The 20,024-nt window shown below is 53.8% G+C and overlaps 6 protein-coding genes across 6 annotated transcripts; 2 read left to right on the top strand and 4 right to left on the bottom strand.

Moving 5' to 3' along the window:
- Nucleotides 1-616: 616 nt before the first annotated feature.
- J4E93_005184 (uncharacterized protein) lies at nt 617-2,272 on the top strand (the record flags this gene model as incomplete). Its single annotated transcript, XM_049343107.1, has 1 exon — nt 617-2,272. One exon carries the CDS (start codon nt 617-619, stop codon nt 2,270-2,272), a length of 1,656 nt encoding a protein of 551 aa, XP_049200107.1.
- Nucleotides 2,273-4,303: 2,031 nt separating this feature from the next.
- On the bottom strand, nt 4,304-5,039 carry J4E93_005183 (uncharacterized protein; the record flags this gene model as incomplete). Its single annotated transcript, XM_049343106.1, has 2 exons — nt 4,304-4,782; nt 5,033-5,039. 2 exons carry the CDS (start codon nt 5,037-5,039, stop codon nt 4,304-4,306), a joined length of 486 nt encoding a protein of 161 aa, XP_049200106.1.
- A 285-nt stretch (nt 5,040-5,324) lies between these two features.
- PGX1 (Exopolygalacturonase) lies at nt 5,325-6,785 on the bottom strand (the record flags this gene model as incomplete). The annotated part of the gene is made up of 3 exons (XM_049343105.1): nt 5,325-5,579; nt 5,635-6,404; nt 6,455-6,785. 3 exons carry the CDS (start codon nt 6,783-6,785, stop codon nt 5,325-5,327), a joined length of 1,356 nt encoding a protein of 451 aa, XP_049200105.1.
- A 2,191-nt stretch (nt 6,786-8,976) lies between these two features.
- J4E93_005181 (uncharacterized protein) lies at nt 8,977-10,184 on the bottom strand (the record flags this gene model as incomplete). The annotated part of the gene is made up of 2 exons (XM_049343104.1): nt 8,977-9,805; nt 10,177-10,184. 2 exons carry the CDS (start codon nt 10,182-10,184, stop codon nt 8,977-8,979), a joined length of 837 nt encoding a protein of 278 aa, XP_049200104.1.
- A 983-nt stretch (nt 10,185-11,167) lies between these two features.
- J4E93_005180 (uncharacterized protein) lies at nt 11,168-13,011 on the bottom strand (the record flags this gene model as incomplete). The annotated part of the gene is made up of 4 exons (XM_049343103.1): nt 11,168-11,179; nt 11,340-11,372; nt 11,423-12,526; nt 12,571-13,011. The coding sequence occupies 4 exons, from the start codon at nt 13,009-13,011 to the stop codon at nt 11,168-11,170; spliced, it is 1,590 nt and encodes a 529-aa protein (XP_049200103.1).
- A 2,701-nt stretch (nt 13,012-15,712) lies between these two features.
- J4E93_005179 (uncharacterized protein) lies at nt 15,713-18,547 on the top strand (the record flags this gene model as incomplete). Its single annotated transcript, XM_049343102.1, has 2 exons — nt 15,713-16,301; nt 16,668-18,547. The coding sequence occupies 2 exons, from the start codon at nt 15,713-15,715 to the stop codon at nt 18,545-18,547; spliced, it is 2,469 nt and encodes an 822-aa protein (XP_049200102.1).
- Nucleotides 18,548-20,024: the final 1,477 nt, after the last annotated feature.

Genomic DNA, 20,024 nt, shown 5'->3' with positions numbered 1-20,024 from the left:
TTGTGGTTTTAGGTAGGCGATGGATTTTGCTGCATGCAGCCTATCAAATATGGACAAGTCCAGGGTGGCTAGGACAATGTATGCTTCAAACTAGAATTGTCTTGTGGAATACCTAATGCGACATGCATTCGGTCGTCCCTTAATGCCAGGTGCTGTGGTATGAGATAATAGCGTCATCGCACCTCATAAAACTAATTACTACTGGAACATCGAATGGCAATGTATACTCTAGGGTAACCTTTGCTAGATTCAGTACGTGTTTGGTCTCTCCCCCGAACTGGCTAACCTTATTATGCGTCACATACACCAATGCGTGCATCGAGCATTGGTACAGTGCAATCTGATCCAGCTTCGCAAACCTTTCTTCGCGTAAGTACAGGGCGTATCGTAAGATGTTCTGCGGTTATCGCTATCCATGACGTAGCTCTTTCCATCTGGTGCAGCAAACGGCCACAGTCTTGGCAGTCGCGCTCTCTCACCTCATAATCTTCGACTCTGCAAGCTTTTCCCACTAGCGGCGATTACCCTTCTTTGTCCTCTCACACAACCATTTCAAGATACTGATCGCCAGCGCTACGGCGACTGAGACCATCCTCGCAGCGTGACAGTGAGCGACATGAGCGCGATACCCAGTACCACAGCCGGCGGCGCGACTGCCGCTACCCCCAGTGACGCGGAGTCAACCGACATGGCTGTCACCAAGGTCGCGAATGCGCAAGCAGACACGAAACCAGCGAGTCCAACAGACAACGTTCCGCCGCCAGTATCGCACCCAATCGACCGCAATGCGCCTTCATTGTTGACTCTGCCCGGAGAAGTTCGCAACGCCATCTACGAGGCACTCTTCATTCACGAATATCCTATTCAGATCCATGCGAAGAACATCAATCGACTCCGCTACCACTCCGGCTACCGCTCCGACAGTATTATCTCCGGAACTGCGCTCCTCCAGTCATGTTGTCAAATCCAGTATGAGGCCACTGGTGTCTTGTACGCACGAAACGTGTTCCGTTTAGGGCTCCCCGAAGATGCGGACGAGCGTAGTGGCATTATCTGGGCTATGGGCTGGCTTCGCATAATTGGCAAACAGTCGTTTTCTCTTTGCGTCATCCAGCTTGATGTCAATAACTTGCTTGACGCCGACGAAACCTTAGAAGTCCTACCAATACTGGAGTATACCTGGAAGCTGGAACACAAGAAAATGAACGTTCTATTTGTGGCACCACCCGAGGTGCACAGTAGTATATCGTACTTCCAAAGCAATCGGGAATGGTCCGCCAGCCACACGGCTGAGATTAACAAAAGCTTGAGTACGCTCACCGCTGATCCCTCGAACCTTCTTAGGAAGTATTGGATTTCTAAAATGCTGTTGAGGGTCGGACTCGATACAGATGAATCGAAAGTATATGTTTCATACCGCCATAATGACTCTGGTGGTGGTAACTGGATGACGAAAGGCCGCATGTCAATCAGCGATGAAGGCGAGCTGCGTGTGATCCCGCCGAATAGGAACACAGATTTCTGCGACCTCATGAGTATATACTCCGTTAGGAAGAGGCTTTTCGATTTGTTCCAGCCCCCAGGAGTTGAACTAACCTTCGACTTGGCGCACCAGACTACGAACAGCAACCTTAGAAGCCTAGCTGGGCTGAATCGTTGGTTACGTCACGAAACCATCTCAGAAGTTTGCGATGTCAATTCAACCTTCAAATCAGCAACTTCGACGCCGAAATACAACTTTGCGACCGAGCTGGAGAGATTCACAGCCATCCGACTACGGGGTCGCCCGCACTACTTTCATCTGTATTTCGACCTACCGAAGCACTCTACTCTTGAAGATGTTCGGTTCGATGCACTGCTACTTTTATCTGCGATGGATTCGGTCAACCGCAAAGTCCATTTAGAGATCGAGGTACGCCATCCGCTCGATTCTGAGACACCAAACCACTGCTTCACGTTGTCCCTAGACCAACTGAAAGTTGGCGTTCTTCTCTTCATATACGATTTTCTGAAGACCTATCCCAACTGTGCCGATCTTCCGTGCCCTACTATCTGGACAAATGGATTTGGTCAAGCGAAAGAAGCGTCATGGCAAACTGAGCTCGGGTTGGACACTCTGGTTAATTCATACCTGGACAACAGTTATACGGTGACTGGGTGGGTTGATTACAAACTCACGAATGACTGGAATTGGCTGGTCAACAGTCATGTCGGTCCTTGCGTTAAGGGCTCGTTGTTGGAGTTCCTGAGGAAGTCACATAGGTGGGAATAGAGGTATGATCTGACGATATTATCGGGATAATTCGCTAATGCGTTCTAGCATTTCGAATGCGGATTCGAGCTCTCCACTGCGTTTTGGAAGCTCTCGTGTCAAGGGGTTTCTTTCCATCGCACCAAGGACGAATTGGGATACGGTGGAGGTTCAGTGATGACTTCCGTCCCTCTGAAACCCACTTTCCCGCTCCTCGGTCTATCACATGGTTTTATCGTGCTTGTTCTTCATTTCTATTTTCCCCAGCAACTGGTCCTCTGATCATGGGAAGGAACTTGCCGCATACGAAAGCGTTTGAGTTCGTTGTCTCTTCATCAGCGAAACTGCAAGCATCGTAGGATGCATGGATGTGTCTAGCTCGATAGCGCAAGCTATATAGCAACCAATTCATACCAAAGTAAGATTCTTGGTTCTTGAAATGAGTGAATATGACCGAGTCGAGGTAGGGGAGTTATCGGATACGTTTGCAGGTGTAAGGTGCTGTCTATGAATGCTATGGCGAGCTTATGCATGGTCGCACTATATACTGTTATTGGTCTACACGACGAAGACGCAATTGCAGGCACTGACATAGGTTGTGGAGGCGCGTTGCATACGCGGGTGACACGTATGAAAAATGATCGTGGTTCCGCTGCTCCTAGAGACTAGGCAATTAGGCAAGCAGCAATGTCGTTGTGGACTCGCATTACGATGTAGGATGCTCGTGGGCTGCGCGCGGAGAAGAGTGTACGCGACAACCAATCACAGCACAGCAGACAGGTGATGATGCGTTACGTCATCGTGTCACCGGTCGAAGTCGCGCCTTCTGCCTTTCGCGACGGCACCAACAACACGACAACTCAGCGCCAGCTCGTAGCACAGCGCGATGACATTATACCTCACACTTCAAAGGCGAAAGCGCAACTGTGTTGTCTTTATTGCGCTCCTATCACCGTTTCCTCACGCTAATAACGTCGATACAGCTCTCTAAACTTCTAGCCGCAAACTGAAGTCGCGCCTCCGGAAAGCATTTCGCTGGCTATCGCCGCGCACACGGAAACGAACCCTTAAGCCATATCTCGTCTACTCAGCTGACGCCCTCACGAACAAACGCTCGATATCGGGAAGCATGTCCAATGGGTTCTCGCTCGCATCCAATGCCTGGTCCTCGACAAATTCGCCATCCCTGTCAACGTATGGCTGGGGGTCAAGTTCCCAATTCTGGTTCTTACAGAATCTAGCCAGACGAACGTTGCAGAACACAGTCGACTTCAGTTCTTTGATGAGGCAGCGCTGACTGCTGTCACAGGAGGCGTCCTCACTCGGATCCTTGAACATGCGTACGATTGCAACCTGGAGAAATGGCTTTGCCGCTACGATATCGTCCATTGCACTGACAAGTCGTCGTCCGCAACACCTCACATAGCGATGCAGACCCCACGCCACGCGGCGGTACCGGATATAGTGGGGCAGGACGAATGTGATCTGGTTGAGTCTATGGGCGCCCGCCAGCATCCAAGCCAGACTACTCCACGAGTCTTCGAAGTCTAGTCGCGGGAAGCGCTTACGGAGTTTTCCTTTTGTCCACGGATATGGGAAAGGCATGAGGTCGTATACGTCGTGTGTGCGAAGCCAGGTGTGTGGGTTCCAGTGTGAGGCCATGCAACCGCGGTCCTCCGAGCGGCAAGGTATAGCCATGGTCATGGATTTTATGAATCCCAGGTTCCTCGACCCAATCTTCGTCGCGAACGCATACGCTACCATGTGGCCGTTGAGACCCGAGAAGCGGAATTCATTGTTGCCATAGAAGACCTCAGTGGCTTCAGCGCATACTTGCTTGCATGTACGTAGCAAGCCGAGGTTGCGTGCGCCGCGTCTGCCGAACATTTTTCGAAGTCTAGACCCGTTGCGTATTCTTCGGTAATACTCGGTATCCATGTCTCCGGTCTCTGGCCACAGCTCGATCGGCTCGTCGAATTCAAGGGCATGCCCGTAGACTATCAGACGGATCTCGAGAGGCATATCGAGGAAGCCGACAATCTGAGGCTTGTTCTACAGACTTGTGAGTATACCATTATGTGTCCAGATCCATAGGATACTTACCACAGGCTTCTGGAACTTACGTTCACCGTAGATGTGAGTGTATCGACGGTATGGACGGAGATCGTCATAGGAGTGGACAAGGAACGCACGCTTAGCGGTCAGCTTCTTCATCTTCTCGGCGTGCGCTGCTTGCGCCTCCTGTTCCCGCTTCAGTTTCGCCTCTTCCTTCTTTCTCATCTTCTCAGCGTGCGCTGCTTGCGCCTCCTGCTCGCGCTTCACTCGAGCTTCTTCTTTCTTGATCTTCTTCTCCCGCACCGCTTCCGGCTGCTCATGAGCCTTGTGCATGGTCTCGGCTTTCTGTTGCGGCTCACCCGAACCTGCTTGGGCAACCTTCCGAGCTTTTCGCGCTCGCGATCTAGCCCATCCACTCTTCTTCTTCTTGCGCTCGATACCCTCGGGTAACACGTTACTTGGGGAAGCAGACATGTCTTGGGTGCTTTGCTAACGTGTAGAAATCTTCGGGTTGGTTGACTGGTTCGTTGAGATCTTGACCAGGGCCCGGAAGCGAGCGGTCATATATAGGGGTGCAGTACAATTACGCCAAGTCTGTGCATCACGCATCAGGCTCCTACTCGCAACCTTTGACTATAGTGGTCGAAGTACGGTCGCCACTGGAGGCCAGAGAACTCTCGGCTATTTCACTCAGAGCCCAAAGTAATGGTAGGTTCGCCCCCATACCAAGCATGTTGATTGCTAGGACCAAGCCCATCGATGCCTAAATGTCTGGGTACTGCAATGACGCCCATGTATATTCAGCAAGCCCAGACCAGTAGTTTTGCTGGGAAAAGATATTTCCGGATGTCCTTTCGGTGGTACCTTGGGCCTGTACCAGACTATTGTCGCTTACCAAAAGCGCTTCCGCTACGATCCGAACATCTGCAGCGTGCACCATGTCATCACGACGGAACAGCAAAAGAAACGGAGAAGTCTAAACAATGAACGGTGTTTTTCAATAACTACTCAAGCACCCTCAGTTCCCTCCTGACTCTCCGCCCTGACCGCCATTGGTAGTGCAGTTAACCTGGCTCTCAATCCCGTCAATGTTCAAGCAAGTGTACTGGTTCGTTCCACTCGGGCTCGTAACATTAACATTCTCAATGTTGATGTTGGAGCAAACCGCTGGGCTGGAGCAGACCAGGTAACCCACAAGCGGGTCGTACTTCTTGCTGGTCGTGCCGTGGAAGTTCTTGACCGTGATGTCGGAGATGGTGAGGTTGGAGGGGAACTGCGATCGCGTTAGTCTTCGACAAGTAATTGATTGGTGGGAAGCAAGGGCATACCTGGTTGCAAAGAGTCAAATTCTTCTGACCGTAGCATTGAGTAATCTCAATCGCGTAGTCGACGTTAGAAATGCTCATGCCGTCGTACGTAATGTTCTTAACGGCACCACCGCCACCTCCTCCCTGAAGATCACCGGAGAGAGCAGAAGAAGCACCAGGCCAGACCTTGATACGCGCACCATCGGAAGCATTCGACATGCTGATATTGTACACGTAGATGTTCTCGACGATATCAACCTCTCCTGGGTACTGGCCCAGAGAACCAACACTAATACCGTGGCTACCGTTGCAGATGAGGTTCTGAACAACGATGTTGGTGCTGTTGGGCTTGAAGGAAACGCAATCGTCGCCGTTGTCGATATGCGAGTTTTGGATCACAATGTTGTCGGAACGGTACGTGTCCCAGCCATCCGTGTTCTTAGCAGGGTTCTTGCTCTTGCTACCGCCGAAGATGTCGATGTTGTCGAACACCACGTCGGTCGAGTTGGCAACGAACGTGTACCACTGCGGACTGTATCGGAACTTCAAATCAGAGATCGTGGCACCTTCCGCGCCGATGACACCGAAGAGAATGGGCCGCAGGATGTAGATATCCTTGGCGTAGAGGTCATACCAGGCCTGGCCGTTTCCGTCGAGGGTGCCGCCGCCGTAGACGTTGACGTCTTTACCGCCGAGCTGGAAAAAGGTGGTGGCGTTTTGGTAGATTTGCTTGAACGAGTTGGCTTGCCAGTAGTCTGTGTCGTTTGTGAATTGGATGGAGCCTTGGATGTCTTTGCGATAGTCAGTAATGGAAGATAATAGATTCTCGGAGGTGACATACCCAGGTCAATGCTGTTGAGGAATGTAAGATCCAGCGCGGTTCCGATGGTGAACTTCTGGTCCTTCGGGAAGACGACATGACCACCATTGTTACATTGCTTGATCGCCTTCAGGATGTTTGCGGAGTCATCCTTGCCGTTTCCGAGAGCCTTGACGCTGCAGGTCTTGGTTCGTGGCGGCGACACTGGGCATGCCTTCTTTGGGTGGTAAGGATACGCCGGGTGGTGAGGCCTCTTCGACGCAACGACCTTGACGCTTCGCTCATCGAGAGGTGTAGATAGTACCGCTGATGCTTGCAGCAAAGCGCACGTGAAAAGCTCGGTGACGCGCATATTGGCAGACGTATATGCCGATTTTCTTGATTGAAAAGCTGGAGATTAACGTCTGTAGCTCGCAAACCATCGCGACCCCGACCACCTAATATACCCCCATCGCATCATCCCCAGCCGTCCGAGCCGCGGCCTTGGCCCTGGAACCAGCTCAAGATACCCGCTCCCGTAAAATTGGATGGCGCGGAGGAACTCTTCGATCATCCCCTTGATCCTGGGGTCCCCTCACGGCCACGCGTGGCTAAACGGGTCATAACTGTGGCGCTAAGCCAAGATCAGCGAAGCTTTCCCCACACTTCTGGGCGCTTGGCCAGCGCCATTGGTGGAGTTTCTGCGACCCCAGATTTCCGGTGCGTGCTCGCCCCACGACAAATCGCAAAAAGACGGTCTATGGCTTCTACGCGTCAACGGCTGTGTTTCTGGGGTGAGCTGTTGAGTGAACGTGGCGGGCGAAGATTTTGCCGCGGAACGGCCGGCGTGGTTAAGCAAGTGGTGGCTGCTTGGAAGGGCTGGGCTGAGTTGCGATGCTTTCATCACGGACAGGAGATGGGCTTACCGCGATTACTTATCCGGGCGGGCTCCGGTAATTTCGCTCGATGTTTACCAACTTATCCTTTGTCCTGGAGGTTTCGGAACTTATCCACAATGGACATTGTCTTTGGTCAGAGCACACTGGTGAGATACCCAAAGCCAAGCCCACTGTCTTCGTTCCGTCCCGAAAGCTTAGCAGCAGGATTTCTTTGCCAATGCAAGGACGTGCGAGAGGCCATCGAGAAGACTGATGTTGAGAAACTTGACCGTAAAAAACAGTCAGTCCTTTCCATCTCCAATCACCCTCAGCGGACATCTTAGACAATTCATATTGAGATATCGCTATCATTCGTCTCACCCCGAAGTGTAAGCTGAACGGAAATACCATGTGAAGTCCAATAATAGGGCCGATACTAGAATCATGGCTTGCATACCAGCATCGCGGAAGTAAAATCTGCATCCGCTGAACCAGGGTCTGCGTCATTCGCTTGAGCCTGTCACAACGTCTGTAGAATTGACGAGACGACAGCTCGTCTCTCGAACCATCGACTACATGTAAGGAAGAACGCGGGAAGAGAGGAGTCAGTGTGTAATCACGTTGGTGAAAAGGGATGGAACGCTGCTAGAAACACGCATTGCTATGCTACGATTAGAGATAAGCTCCCAGTGGCGGCAGGCCGCCATCGCTATGCCAACGATTGAGGTGATGCACTGAATATACATCGTAACGCTACCCAAAACCATGCTATGCAACCCGCAACTCCCAGCTCCAGCCGAAAGCAGAATACAACCATACAATACAGGGGAAAAGAACGTTTACCAACATTCATTCCATCCTCAAAGCGACACCTTTGCCTCATCTTCCATCCCGACGATCCTCTCAACCAGTGTAAGCCCGGTAGCCCATCCCCGCCGCATCCTCAAACACACACCCAGCCATACCCATTCCCATCCCAACATCCTCACGCCAACCCCCCTGATCCACAGGCGTTCTCGGCTCATCCGCACTCGGACTAGGGCTATTAGAAAACAAACCTCCCTCTGGACTCTGCTCAAGCACGTACGCCGTGTCTCCAATAGGCAGACCATGTGGTAGACCTTGCGATAGCGAGTGTGTGGACATAGCGTGCGATACATCGTGGTGGTGTTGCGACATAGGACTACCCGGGTAGGATCGCGTAGGTGGAGAGAAGAGATCGAGATGGGCGTGGTGGTGTGGACCAAGGACGTTGGCGTTGGGATTGTTGAGGGTGAAGTCATCGGTTCGAGAAGATGACGACGACGGGTAGCCAAAGTCCACGTCGCTTCCGTAGTACGGGCTCGGAGGGTAGGCATCGGCTGGTACGCTGCGATAATTCGGATCGAAAGCTGCGGGCACAGACCGGGACATGTACTGGTCGTTGCCATTGCGATACGCGTCGTGCATTCTTCCACTTCGTTTCATTCTTGCTGAGCGGCGTGCAGCCTGGCCGCCCTTGGCGCCGGAGGCTTGTCGCTGGGGCTGCGGTTGCTGGGTCCGGTGGCCTCGTTTATTGGGCTGCTTGCTGCGATAGCGGGTTGTAGATTTGACGCCTTCGCGGATGGCTTCGTCGGTTAAGCGCCACATGAAGCCTTTGCGGGATTCTTCGCCTGGTTGGTCGACTTTCTCGAAGGCCTGGGCAGATTAGTATGTACTAGAGAAGAGAGGTAGAACGGTGAAGGAGGAGGAGATATGACTTACCCCATTCATTGACAGATTGTGTCGGATGCTGTTCTGCCAGCCTTTTGTTTCTGAAGCACTCGCCTTGTCGGTGTTGGCCTTGAACCACTCGTAGATATCGCGGAGGATCATTGTGTTGTTGGGCGCATTGAGGAGGGCTTGGTAGATCAGCTGTGCGTAGGGCTGCTCTTTGTCGATGACGCCATCTCCAGAGAGTTCGTGGGGATGTCGAGGTGGATCGTCATGAGGAGTGGATGCGCGGGTCAGGTCAGAGTACGGGCTCTGGTAGCCATTGGAATCCTCGACCTTCATATGCGCGCCATACGGATGATGGTCGAAGTCGTTGCTCAGTTGCATGAGCTGGCCGTTGATCTCATGATCTGACAGATCCATAGCGTCAAGGTGGTTCGGCGGTTCGATGTGGTATGCGGTGGGTGGATGCGAGTCGGTCATACTAATATCGGCAGGAAGGCCAGAGAGGTCAACGCCGGTGTAGGACCGGGGGCAGCTTGCGCTGGAATACTGAGTCGGGTACGCCATAGTGAAGTTGTCGTTGTATGACATTCCGTTCTCGGCGTAGTTGTAGAAGTCTCCGGTACCATGTGGAATCGGGTTAGACGCATTGTAACCCGCGCCATTCTGGGTCATGGAGCTGAGGAGGAAGTTGGTCGGGGCAGTCCACTGCATTGGCTCTTGTTCGTCGAGGCTCATGGCAGAGTGCGGGGTAGTGTCGTTGTTGGAAGGTGCAGGTCCCTGATCGGAAGGTGCGGTGAGCGGGACCTCAATAGGCAGCCTGGGGGAAAGAGACAACACCGGGTTATGGGTGTGAAAGGGAAGCGGGGTACAAAAAGCGTCTTTGGAGGGCTGGAAGGGTTCACAAAAGGCGTCTTGAGATGACTGGACGTTGTCGAATTCAGCACCCACGTCTGCGGAGGAGGGCCGATGAGGTGATTGCGCATGTGGCATGGCTGTTGTGTTGTCGGCCTCCCACGGGTCTGGACGGTAGAGATAAGGAACGTATCGATACGAATACGCCAACGTGCTGTGTGAAACCAAAAGACTGGCAGAAAATGAGAGTAGTAAAAGGCGATGCTCACAAATGAAGCGGCAGTCAAGACGTTAACATGCTCCGCCATGCCCCGGCGAATGGGATTGCCTGGAAACCTGGTCATTGTCACCTAGACGATTCTTGCGCGGGTTCCTACTGCCAGCACACCTGCAGGCTTGACGCTGCAGCGTCGCTTGTATGGACAAACAAAGGATGAGATCTCATCGCAAGGACGGAGGATCTGAGGACCCTGGCCGCAGGCGCCGCTGCAGGTCTGATGTCACGGAGCGACAAGTACCGATACAGCATCACCGCCCCACGGCCCGAGACGCAGCCTAGAGACCCTTATTGCACTACTCCAACAACCAGTGTGGATGACTCTCTGTACCACCACTGCAGCCAACGATTGCCTGCTTGACACCGGCATACGGGAAGGCGCATGCGTCCACTTATAACATCGAAATACGCATACAGGGTGGCCCACTTGTAACATCGAAACGTCCATCGGCCTGCGCGGCAGTGTCCCGCCCTTCGATGTTCCTGCCCGGCTTCGGTGCATGTCCTGGAAGTTGTCCGAGAGCAAGAAGCAAGATGTTGTTCATTGTGTTGTCAGTATACACGTGCGAGCTATTCCACGCTATAACAATCGTCCTGACACACGTGACTTCCTTCAAGGGCCTACACTCCTCGCCTGCAAACTCTTTCCCAAATAGGCCATTAACGGCATATGTTCTGCAGGCGCAAGGATGTGACATGATGTGCTGCGCCTGCAAAGAGGCAGTAGGCGAGCAACCGTTTGGGAGCAGACCCCACAGAGGCCTGTAACACGACTTCTACCATTTTCTTTCCGGTGAAGCTGATTCGTAGTCCTTGTCCAAGCAATAGTCATCCGTGATAGGCCCTCGTCGCGGCCCTGTCACCGCTCGATGAGGAGTGTACACCGCCAACGGACCCGGAGACGGAGAGGCTGCACGCTGCGAGGATATGAGAGCCGGTAGAAACGTCACCGCCAATGTGGTGGTCACGGGTGATGGCGCAACGAGAGAAGCCTGGAATTGATACTCAAGAAGCACCTAACGATGGTGAGGGTCCTGTGCAACGTCCGCCCTATTTCTTATCCTATCGCGCCGTTTGGTGTAAGAGGGGCCAGGTACAGCGGGGTAGGCTGTGAAGCGTCCATGTCACCCAAAGGGGGCTTAGCTACTTTCGATAGTATATCTGCCACGATGTTAGTGTGATGCCAGTGTGCTGCCGTTCCGGTCATGCGATCTTGACATACCTTCTTGAATTGGAAGTGGAGTTGCAAGATGCCCTGCATTGCGTTAGCCACGTAGCTAGTACAGTGAGTATGACTGGACGTACCTTGTCAAAGCTACTCTTGAACCCACGTTCTCTCTTAGCGCTGTAGTCCCATTCCTTGTCGATGATGCGGAAGGCAATATCCTCATAGGGCGGGCCGGCAATGAACCGGATAAGGCACGTGTCGTCCTCACCGGCCGGGGCGAAGGACTGGCCCTTTTTGCGGCCGTTCTCCCGTTCGATCTTGTAGGTGGGCGCCTTTGATTTGTCGATGAGGTCGGGGTAGAAGATGTTGAACTTGTAGCCCTGTACGACCTTTGGTGGGGGGTTGTCGTGATCGTAGTGCGTTTGGTTGTACTTGTTCCATTCATAGCCCATCTGGACACGGTTGAAGTAGCGGGGTTTCCTGGGCTTGTAGCTGCCAGCCCACTGGGGCCGAGCGGTCGTGACTTCCTCCTCCGCGGTGAAAATTTCCTCGCCTTCCTCCACGCCTCGCGCGACCTCCCTCTCGTATAGCGCCATGGTTGCCTTGGAGTAGTCTTCTTTCTCGACCGGCGCAAATCGTGAGGCGCTCGTTGTTACTGTCTGGCTCGTCGTGGGCTGACTGCTGGTGGTGGTTGGGTCGCTGGATTTGGCCTGTGACGGCACGTAGCCAATCTTCTTGATCTTTCCCCTTTCGGTGGCCAGACTCTCCAGGAACGCTTTCTCATCCGTCTGTGGTAGCGCCTTGTCTTCGGCGCGCAGCTTCAGTAGGGGTTGGGGATCGAAGGCTGCATCGTATTCGACAGTCGTTGGCTGCGCCTCGCTCGCCTCATCGGTGCCGTTGAGCATAGCGTATATCCTGTTCTGGACAGATGCAGCTGCGTCAGCCTGTTGCTTGCGCAGTGTCTGCAGTCGCTCCCGGACAATCTCCTGCGAGACGCGCCGCAGCTTCGCCTTGGCCTTCCACACGCGCAGACTCCGCAGCAGCTGTTCCCAGTAGTCGTAGTCGATTGGCTCGTCCGAATCGAGCTTCTTCTTGACCTGCACCTCTAGCGTCTCCAGCTGTTCGAACGTCTTTGGGGAGAGCAGCTGATCGATGTCGGCGGCCACGGAGCTGGTGCCGCGGGCTTCGGACTTGGAGGATTTAGATTTGCGGCGGATGTCTTTGCAGATAGCTTTGAGAGACTGAGGGGTTAGCGGCGCATTGTCTTTTAGGGGTAGTTACCTACATTCCAATAGTCGCGATTACTCCTGCTCGTCTCGAGCGTGAGATAATTCTCAATCTCCTTTTCCAGCTCTGCGAGATCTTCATTGTTGAGCCCCTCCAGCACACCTTCCGGATCGACTATGTCTAGCTCGTGATCTTCCACCTCCTCGTCCAGCATCGACTTCTCCGTGGGATCGATGAAGCGCAGCGTGACGGCCAGCCAGTCGATGGGTCTCGCGCGTCCGCCCTTGACGCGTAGTGCCGCCTTCTTCTTGGCCTGCTGCAGCACGAAGCGGTCCTCGTCTGCCACCCACGCCTCCTCTGCCGCGTTTGTCGACCGTTTCGCAGGGTTGTCGTGTGCTCGTGAGTCGGCTGACCGCTTCGCTGGGATGGACGATGACGGCGCATTGCGCTGGGGAAGGCGATTGTGCTCGTTGCGCCAGGGAGGTTCACGTGACGACATCTTTCACGGGCGAAATCTGTAGTATGGAGATATGTTGTTGAGGTTTGGTCTGGCCGGCGCAGATCGCGAAATCTTTGGCCGAGGCTGGTGACGTACGGCTGCCTTCCGCGCGCGCAGGGATCTACTCCCGATTAGGAACAGCCTTGGCGCGGTTGCCTTTCACCTGCGCCTCAGCTACGCTTCACGTGTCAGCTCAAACCCCACAAAGACCGCGTGTGTCACGCGTCTGCTCTTATCTGCAAACATGCACACCGTCACCTTATTCTCTCCAGGTTGACATGTCGTGCTGGCGCGTGCTGGAGCTCTCCGAGCAGCCCGACGGCAAGCAGATTCCCCAGCTACTCGTCAAACCCGCCTTCGACCTGGACTCGTACACAGTTCATCTTACCGATCTCAGCAACATCTGGAGCGAAGAACTAGACGTGGATGACATCGTCAAGCGGGCTGCATTGGAGCAATCGCCAATCGAAGTCAGCAAACACGACGCCGCGCAAGTTGCCATCCTTCTCGAAAATGTCAAGAAACCCCTGCTGAGTGCGGAGGGTTCCATGTGTCATGTCACTCGTAATGACACGGATGGTATCACTTTACACACCAACATAGGCCTTCCAGAGCCTCTTGGTCGCCTGGCATGGAAGTTTCACTTGAAGAAACGAACGTCTGCCGATCTCAAGGACGAGCTCATCCTGCCGCTACTCGTCTCTTCCCACATCCAGAATGAACGCATCAAAGGGCTCATCTCGACAATCGCCGCCAAAGACAAGGCAATCACTCGAATTGTGGACCAGTTCGATTCCCATGGCTTGGACTTGGCTGCCGCCTTCCCTAGCGCTGGTGGAATGAAGGCGGGGCGAAGGAAGGTCAAACGTGAACAAGCGGAAAAGCACGTTCCCGCTTTACGGCCTTTCCACGAGGAAGCATGGCGACATGATACCGAGCAATTGAAAGATGCAAACTTGACTACGCTAGGCTTGTTCCAGGAAGCACTGGCACAGAGCACTCCGATCATACCTTTGGAGTTGAAGTCGGGTAATGTTGAGACTACATGGTGGACTACTGTACCTACTCAGTTGAGCATCCCGAAAGCCCCAGTCAAGACCAAGGCCAAAACGCCTCCTGTGGCACCAAAGCCAGCAAAGTCGGCTATGGATTCTGGTGATGAGACAGAAGAAGAGTTTGAGACTCATGTGAACTTCAAGGTAAGGGTGTGACGCAGTACTGGAGTGCGCAATAACTAAGACTCCCAGACACGCGAACTCGGCAAAAGGCCAACACAGACTCCGGCGCCATTACCGTCGTCGCCTGACGGCAAGATCAATGAGACGGAAGACGACAGTACTGAGGATGAAGAGGATCTGGATGCGCCTCCCAAAAGTCAGAGCCAAACTCTAAATCGGACCCCGCAGAAGCCGGCCCATAAAAGGACGCCCACGCCTGAAGATCATTCTTCGCCAAAGGCTCCTACATCCCCGGTACAAAAGCCCAAGGCAAGCAGCTTCCGAATAGGCGGGAAGTCAAAAAGAGCGACCGAGTTTCCTCCGCCGTCGCCGAAGCCCGCAGATGTAGAGCCAGAACCAGAGATCCGACCAACTAGGGAGTCTGTGCCACCTTCCCAGCCCAGTCAAGCAACGACACCAAAAAAGACGCGCAAACCTTTCAGGATTGGTGGTAAGGGCAAGAAAGCCGAGGATGGTGCTTCACAACGCGATATGACAGCTTCACCAAGCACCCAGCGCTTCAGAGCAACGCAATCGCCGACTGCCGAGCCTCCATCGTCTCCACCAAGAATAAAGGAGATGACGCCCGTTGAAGAGGTGCATGAAGAAACACCCGAAGAGAAAGCAGAACGGAAGCGGGCTGAACTGAAGCGGAAGAATGAGGAGGCCGCAAAGAAGCAGGCTCAAGCAAAGAAGAAGAAGAGGTTCTGATTGGGCCACAGTAGTCTCGTGAATGGCGACTGTCAAGGAAATACTTCCAGTTTGGACATCTCTTCGCAGCGTCAATATCCCATGACCGGCAACCCGTATGCTTGTTACATCGTCATTGTTTTCACTGCCTGATCTTACATGGACAGAGGAAACCGTATCTTTGCACTTGATCTAATCCCGCGTGCGTGACATTACGGCGGCAAACAATAAGCTTAGTCTACTACAATGTGCTCGAGGTAGAGCGGGTTCCATGTTTCTAACTGAAGTCCACCTTCACCTACGATCGCGCGCTCCTTCCGCGTCCGTCACCTCCGTTTGTTTACCTCGCGCCTGCTAGTCACGCACCACGCCCAACACTGCGCTCTCTCCCACCTCACCTCCTCCTTCCCTCTACACATCTTTTGGATACTCGACGTCGACCCTTCCTGCTGGTTGCGGTTGACAACCGCTACCCGGCATCATGTGTTTATATCATTACTCTTACGTCGCGGTCTGTGACCACGCCGAGTTCACCAGAATATCCTACTGCAGCAACGCGACGACACTTGGTCTGCCTAGAACGTAAGAACTCCATTCTCAAGTACTATCTTCCCTCTGCTAATAATCTCAGCGTCAGTCATTTGCCAGACGACCCCAGTGCAGACGGCAACCCCGACACTCAGTCTGGCTCATCTACTCCTCGACCAGCATCATCCGCCAACAACAGTAGCTCATCGCATTCGCAGTCGCATTCGCATACTCAGCAGCAGTACCAGTCACAGCATAACAACAACATGTCCACTCTCACGCCGTCTGAGGCTGGCCGCGCGCCGACCTGGGACGCCATCGTCCAGGAGCGAGATGCACAGGCTCATAATCAGACTGCCTTCATCCCACGCTCTGCTCTCGTCGAAGGGTCCCGTACAAGGCGAGCAAATACTCTCAACAACGCTAGACCTGTATTGGATACACCAGGTTACAGCAACGTCAACATTGATATTCCACTGGATCCTCAGTCTTCATTGCATATGGAAGTCACTCACGATGGTATGGTTACTGAGCTAGTTGCTCGATTTGAGTCTTATGGCGCTTACTCTGACGTCTGCGAAGTATCCCCCGACGAGCCTACCGATTCGCCTTCTGGTATCGACAACGCCGGTGCATATCAGGAGCAGGTAGAGCACCAGTACGATACGTATACCATCGGTACTTCAGGACGCAGTCCCCGCAAATCCATACCCACCCAATGGCTTACGAAGAGTACTGCCCCCAACCTGGCTACAGCGCAGCGTGCAAAGGCGCGAACGTCCAAGGCGGCATGGGACAGTGACTCTCCGGATGAAGTCAAGACACTCCGTGGAACACGCAGTTCCGTCGATCTTGGTAGAGCTCATGGCAAGGACAGCGCAACTTTTCTTACAAAGGAAGCCCTAGCTACTGTCGATAGCACCATAGCATCACCCACGTCCCCGCTCAGCCCCAGCAGAATGCATGGCTCTCCAACGAAGCGGCCATGGAACAGTCCCACCGGATCACCTCTCCGCAGCAGCGCACGTCACCAGTCCAGTTTCTCCCTTCGCATGTCGCCGACCAAGTCAACACACCTCAACACCGACTCGATCTCTGCAGGACACTCGCGAGCATCTAGCAGCGTTGCGACATCCATCGGCAGGGCTTCGTTTCACACTGCACAGGGGTCGCCAGTAAGGAGTCCTGCAAGCACGGAGCATAGCTTCCAATCTGCTGCAGAGAACCCTGAAGACCTTGACGTCCCCAGTGTTGACTTGTATGCTGACAGCGATGATGAGCAGGTGCACGACAAGTCCGGTAGTCCACGATCTGACACCGCGAGAACGAACGCTGAAGGAAAGCGAAAGTCATTGACATCGAGGCTTTCGCTTGTCATTCCTACGCCTCGCCGTAACAATCGTGAAGATTCCATGGACTCCCGCCTTGCCAACGGTCCGCTGAGTCCAGATTCACCCACGCAGGTGTCGCGTATTCCCCGAGCCGGCGCCGCCAGCAAGACCACACTCCCTGTGCGGACAATCAAGCGCGTCGAATCTGTCAGGTCTCTACAGAAGAAGATCCAGGAGTTGCAGCTAGCTATGCAGATGGATGCAGCCCAGTTAGATGCTATCCAGATCCCCCTACCAGCGACGCCAGCGCCGGCCCCTCTGCGTCATGTCCGCACCGTCGACAGCACCGGTTCAACTCCGATCATCTCGCGAACTTCTGGATCACACAAACGTGATGGAATGGCTGATGTTGCTTTTGAAGATGACCGAAAACAGTCTACACGCGGCAAAAGTCCCGCAATTCCTGCGGATAACGCCAGCCCAGACCAGCCAGACGACGCACCGGACTGTGATGCTAGCTACGAGCACGCTCAAACGTTCAAGGTCGATCAAGAGGCAGCGCACAACGCCGTACAACCCAAGAACGTGCCATGGGGTGTTCCGACAAGTCTTGCTCATGGTACGACGCTCACACGTCCTATCAGCGTACCCACGATCGTCGTCATGATGGCTCACAATTTGGACATAGGGAACCTGAATCTCAACACCCAACAACACGAGGCTGTTTCCGACTCCACAAACCGAGTCGATGACGTTGGAAACGCGTCTTCATTCAGAGGGCGGAGTGAACGGTATGTACCCAGTGATCGTAATCAAGCAGACAGCGGGCGTTCATCGCAATCTAGTATGGGCTCGGACCTTCGCGCAACTGCTACGGAATTCGTACCTCAGCCTCCGACCACGACCAGTCCGATCGACGCTACCACGGAGAACACACCTCTCAGTCAATCTCTCGACATAGCTGACCTGCCGGATGCGACGGTGCTCGATAGAAACGGCGTACCTTTCCTTTGGTACATGTACGGCGTACAGTTTGCTTACGAACAGGGTTACCGCAATGGTCGTCCAAAGTCGCCCAAGAAGTACAAGCCGAACAAGAACCCTCGCAAGTCTATCTCTTCTCCAGCCGATGGTGCACCTTATGCCTCAAAGGCCGTCCCCATCAATACCCCCGGACCAGCAACTCCTCTTTCGGCCGCAGCGAAGCAGCGCATGACATCTGCAGAGCTAATGCCGCCTCCGCCGCTCCCTACTAGACCACGTCAGGAGGAGACTCATCAAGAAAACTACCATCCCAGTTCTAGTCGCATGATGTCACCCCCGCAGATGCTCGAGCCTGTTCCAAACCAGCCTTTCGCACACCAGTTCAGTTTGATCGAACAGACCGCCAACAGCAACCGCGCCAACAGCAACGCTCCCCGTCACTTCGGCGTTAACCCACAACCCTGGGTTGGTTTCCCATCTGGCCCTCGCAACGCGCACCCTCCCACGTACTACACAGTACCCCGCCATGGTCACCGCAACAACCGTGGCAATGGCCTGTACGGCGGTCGCGGCAACGCTGCCGGTGTCCCCATCGATGCTACCGCCCCGTTTCCCAACCCCACCGCACCACAGGGCCGCCCCGACCAACGCCAGACCTACGAGCCCGCAGCTGTCGCTTACTCAGACTATACTATTGGAAAGGAGTCTTGCGGTCTGGTCAACATCACTGTTGCGACAGAGCGTGCTGGTGGCGAGCCATGTAATGCATGTGCTCCCGACCATTGAGCGATTGGTGGTCTTTCGCAGGTAAATTGGATAAGAAGAGATTGATTGAGGAAGTGGATATGGGAGGATAACATGGCTTGGACAGAGAAGGCTATTGGTATCGTACTGGCTACGTCATTGAGATTGCACATGGCATACGAAGCATGTCTTACCAGGGGACGAACAGGATCGATGGATGGGATTGCTTGAGTAGTAGTTGATAACGAGGAATGAATAAAATGTACATGATCATGACTGTTCGATGAGGAAGCCAAGAGGAAGGGTGAGCCTTGCTGTTCATCTCGACATTCGCGTGTTGTCAATGAAGGTGTTATGGCCTTTCTTTCATCCGGATGCGGACACTAAAGACAACCTGAGAGGCGCCACACTGCGCGTTACCGGCCTCCCCATCGTGATTTTCGGAGATACAGCCCACCCATGCTGTATTACACTCACAATAAGCTACCTTTCTATTCCTTCGAGACACTCGACAGCGACATCACTCCATAATGCTTGTCTCTCTCATTTCCCTCTTCGTAATCTCCTCACGGCAACGACAAGCCTCCGCAATCCAGTTATCCGACCTATCTATATGCGCTGTAACCCTTCCTTCTTTCCCCAGCAACCGCCGACCGCGCCCTCACTCACTTACCCCCATCACAGGAAAAATGCGTCGTAGAAACCATCACCTTCCACGGGTCCAACAGCGAGTTCTGCGACCTCTATGCACCCATGAACCCCGCGTGTACCTGCTACCGTCGGAATCGGCCCGTTGCTGGCCTAGGCAAATGCGGCGATGAGGAAGTGGGTAGGGATGTGCTGGATGAGGGGTGTGAGGCTAAAGACTTTGAGGACGCGGAGGATTATGTGGAGGGGGTGTGTGGGAGTGGGAGTGTGAGGGGTCGTAATGGCGGTGGTGGTGGTTTTTCGAGTGAGGATATTTCCGTTTCGTCCACGGCATCAGCTGGGGAAACCACGATGTTGGAGACGACGAGTACGAGCGGACACGATGCTGGGTGGACGGCCGAGGAGACTATGACTACAACTACGTCGCTACAACCTACGCCTGCGTCTTCAGATTCGATGAACGCGGCGGTATCTTTGCGTACTGGGGGCGAGGCTTCTGAAGCCACTACCGAGGCAGGCAGTCAGAGTAGAGCGCGTAATTCTGCTCTTGCAAGCACCAGTGAAACAAACATCACGCCGACTTCTTCAGCATTGCCGACTCAAACACAAACATCCGCCCGGCGCCTGTCTCCCAGCGCCAAAATCGCTTTAGCAGCAGGCATACCCTGTGGCGCGCTGTTTTTGGTCATTTTCGGCGCAGGCGTACGCCTGGTTTCCAAACGGAGGAAAGTCACGAAAGTGAATGAGACCACGCGCATCCAAACACGGCCAAATAAGGACGGAGCGATGGGCCTCGAACGTGAGCTTGACGGGTTCGATACGTCAAGGCACGAAATGGAGACGGATGGCAATAGGGCTGAGCTACATGTTT

This window comes from Alternaria ventricosa, assembly GCF_023758065.1.
Source record: "Alternaria ventricosa strain BMP 2768 chromosome Unknown scaffold_7, whole genome shotgun sequence".
Classification (NCBI taxonomy): Eukaryota; Fungi; Ascomycota; class Dothideomycetes; order Pleosporales; family Pleosporaceae; genus Alternaria; species Alternaria ventricosa.
The sequence above is the reverse complement of the archived record's forward strand: the minus strand, read 5'-3'. Positions and strand labels throughout refer to the sequence as shown.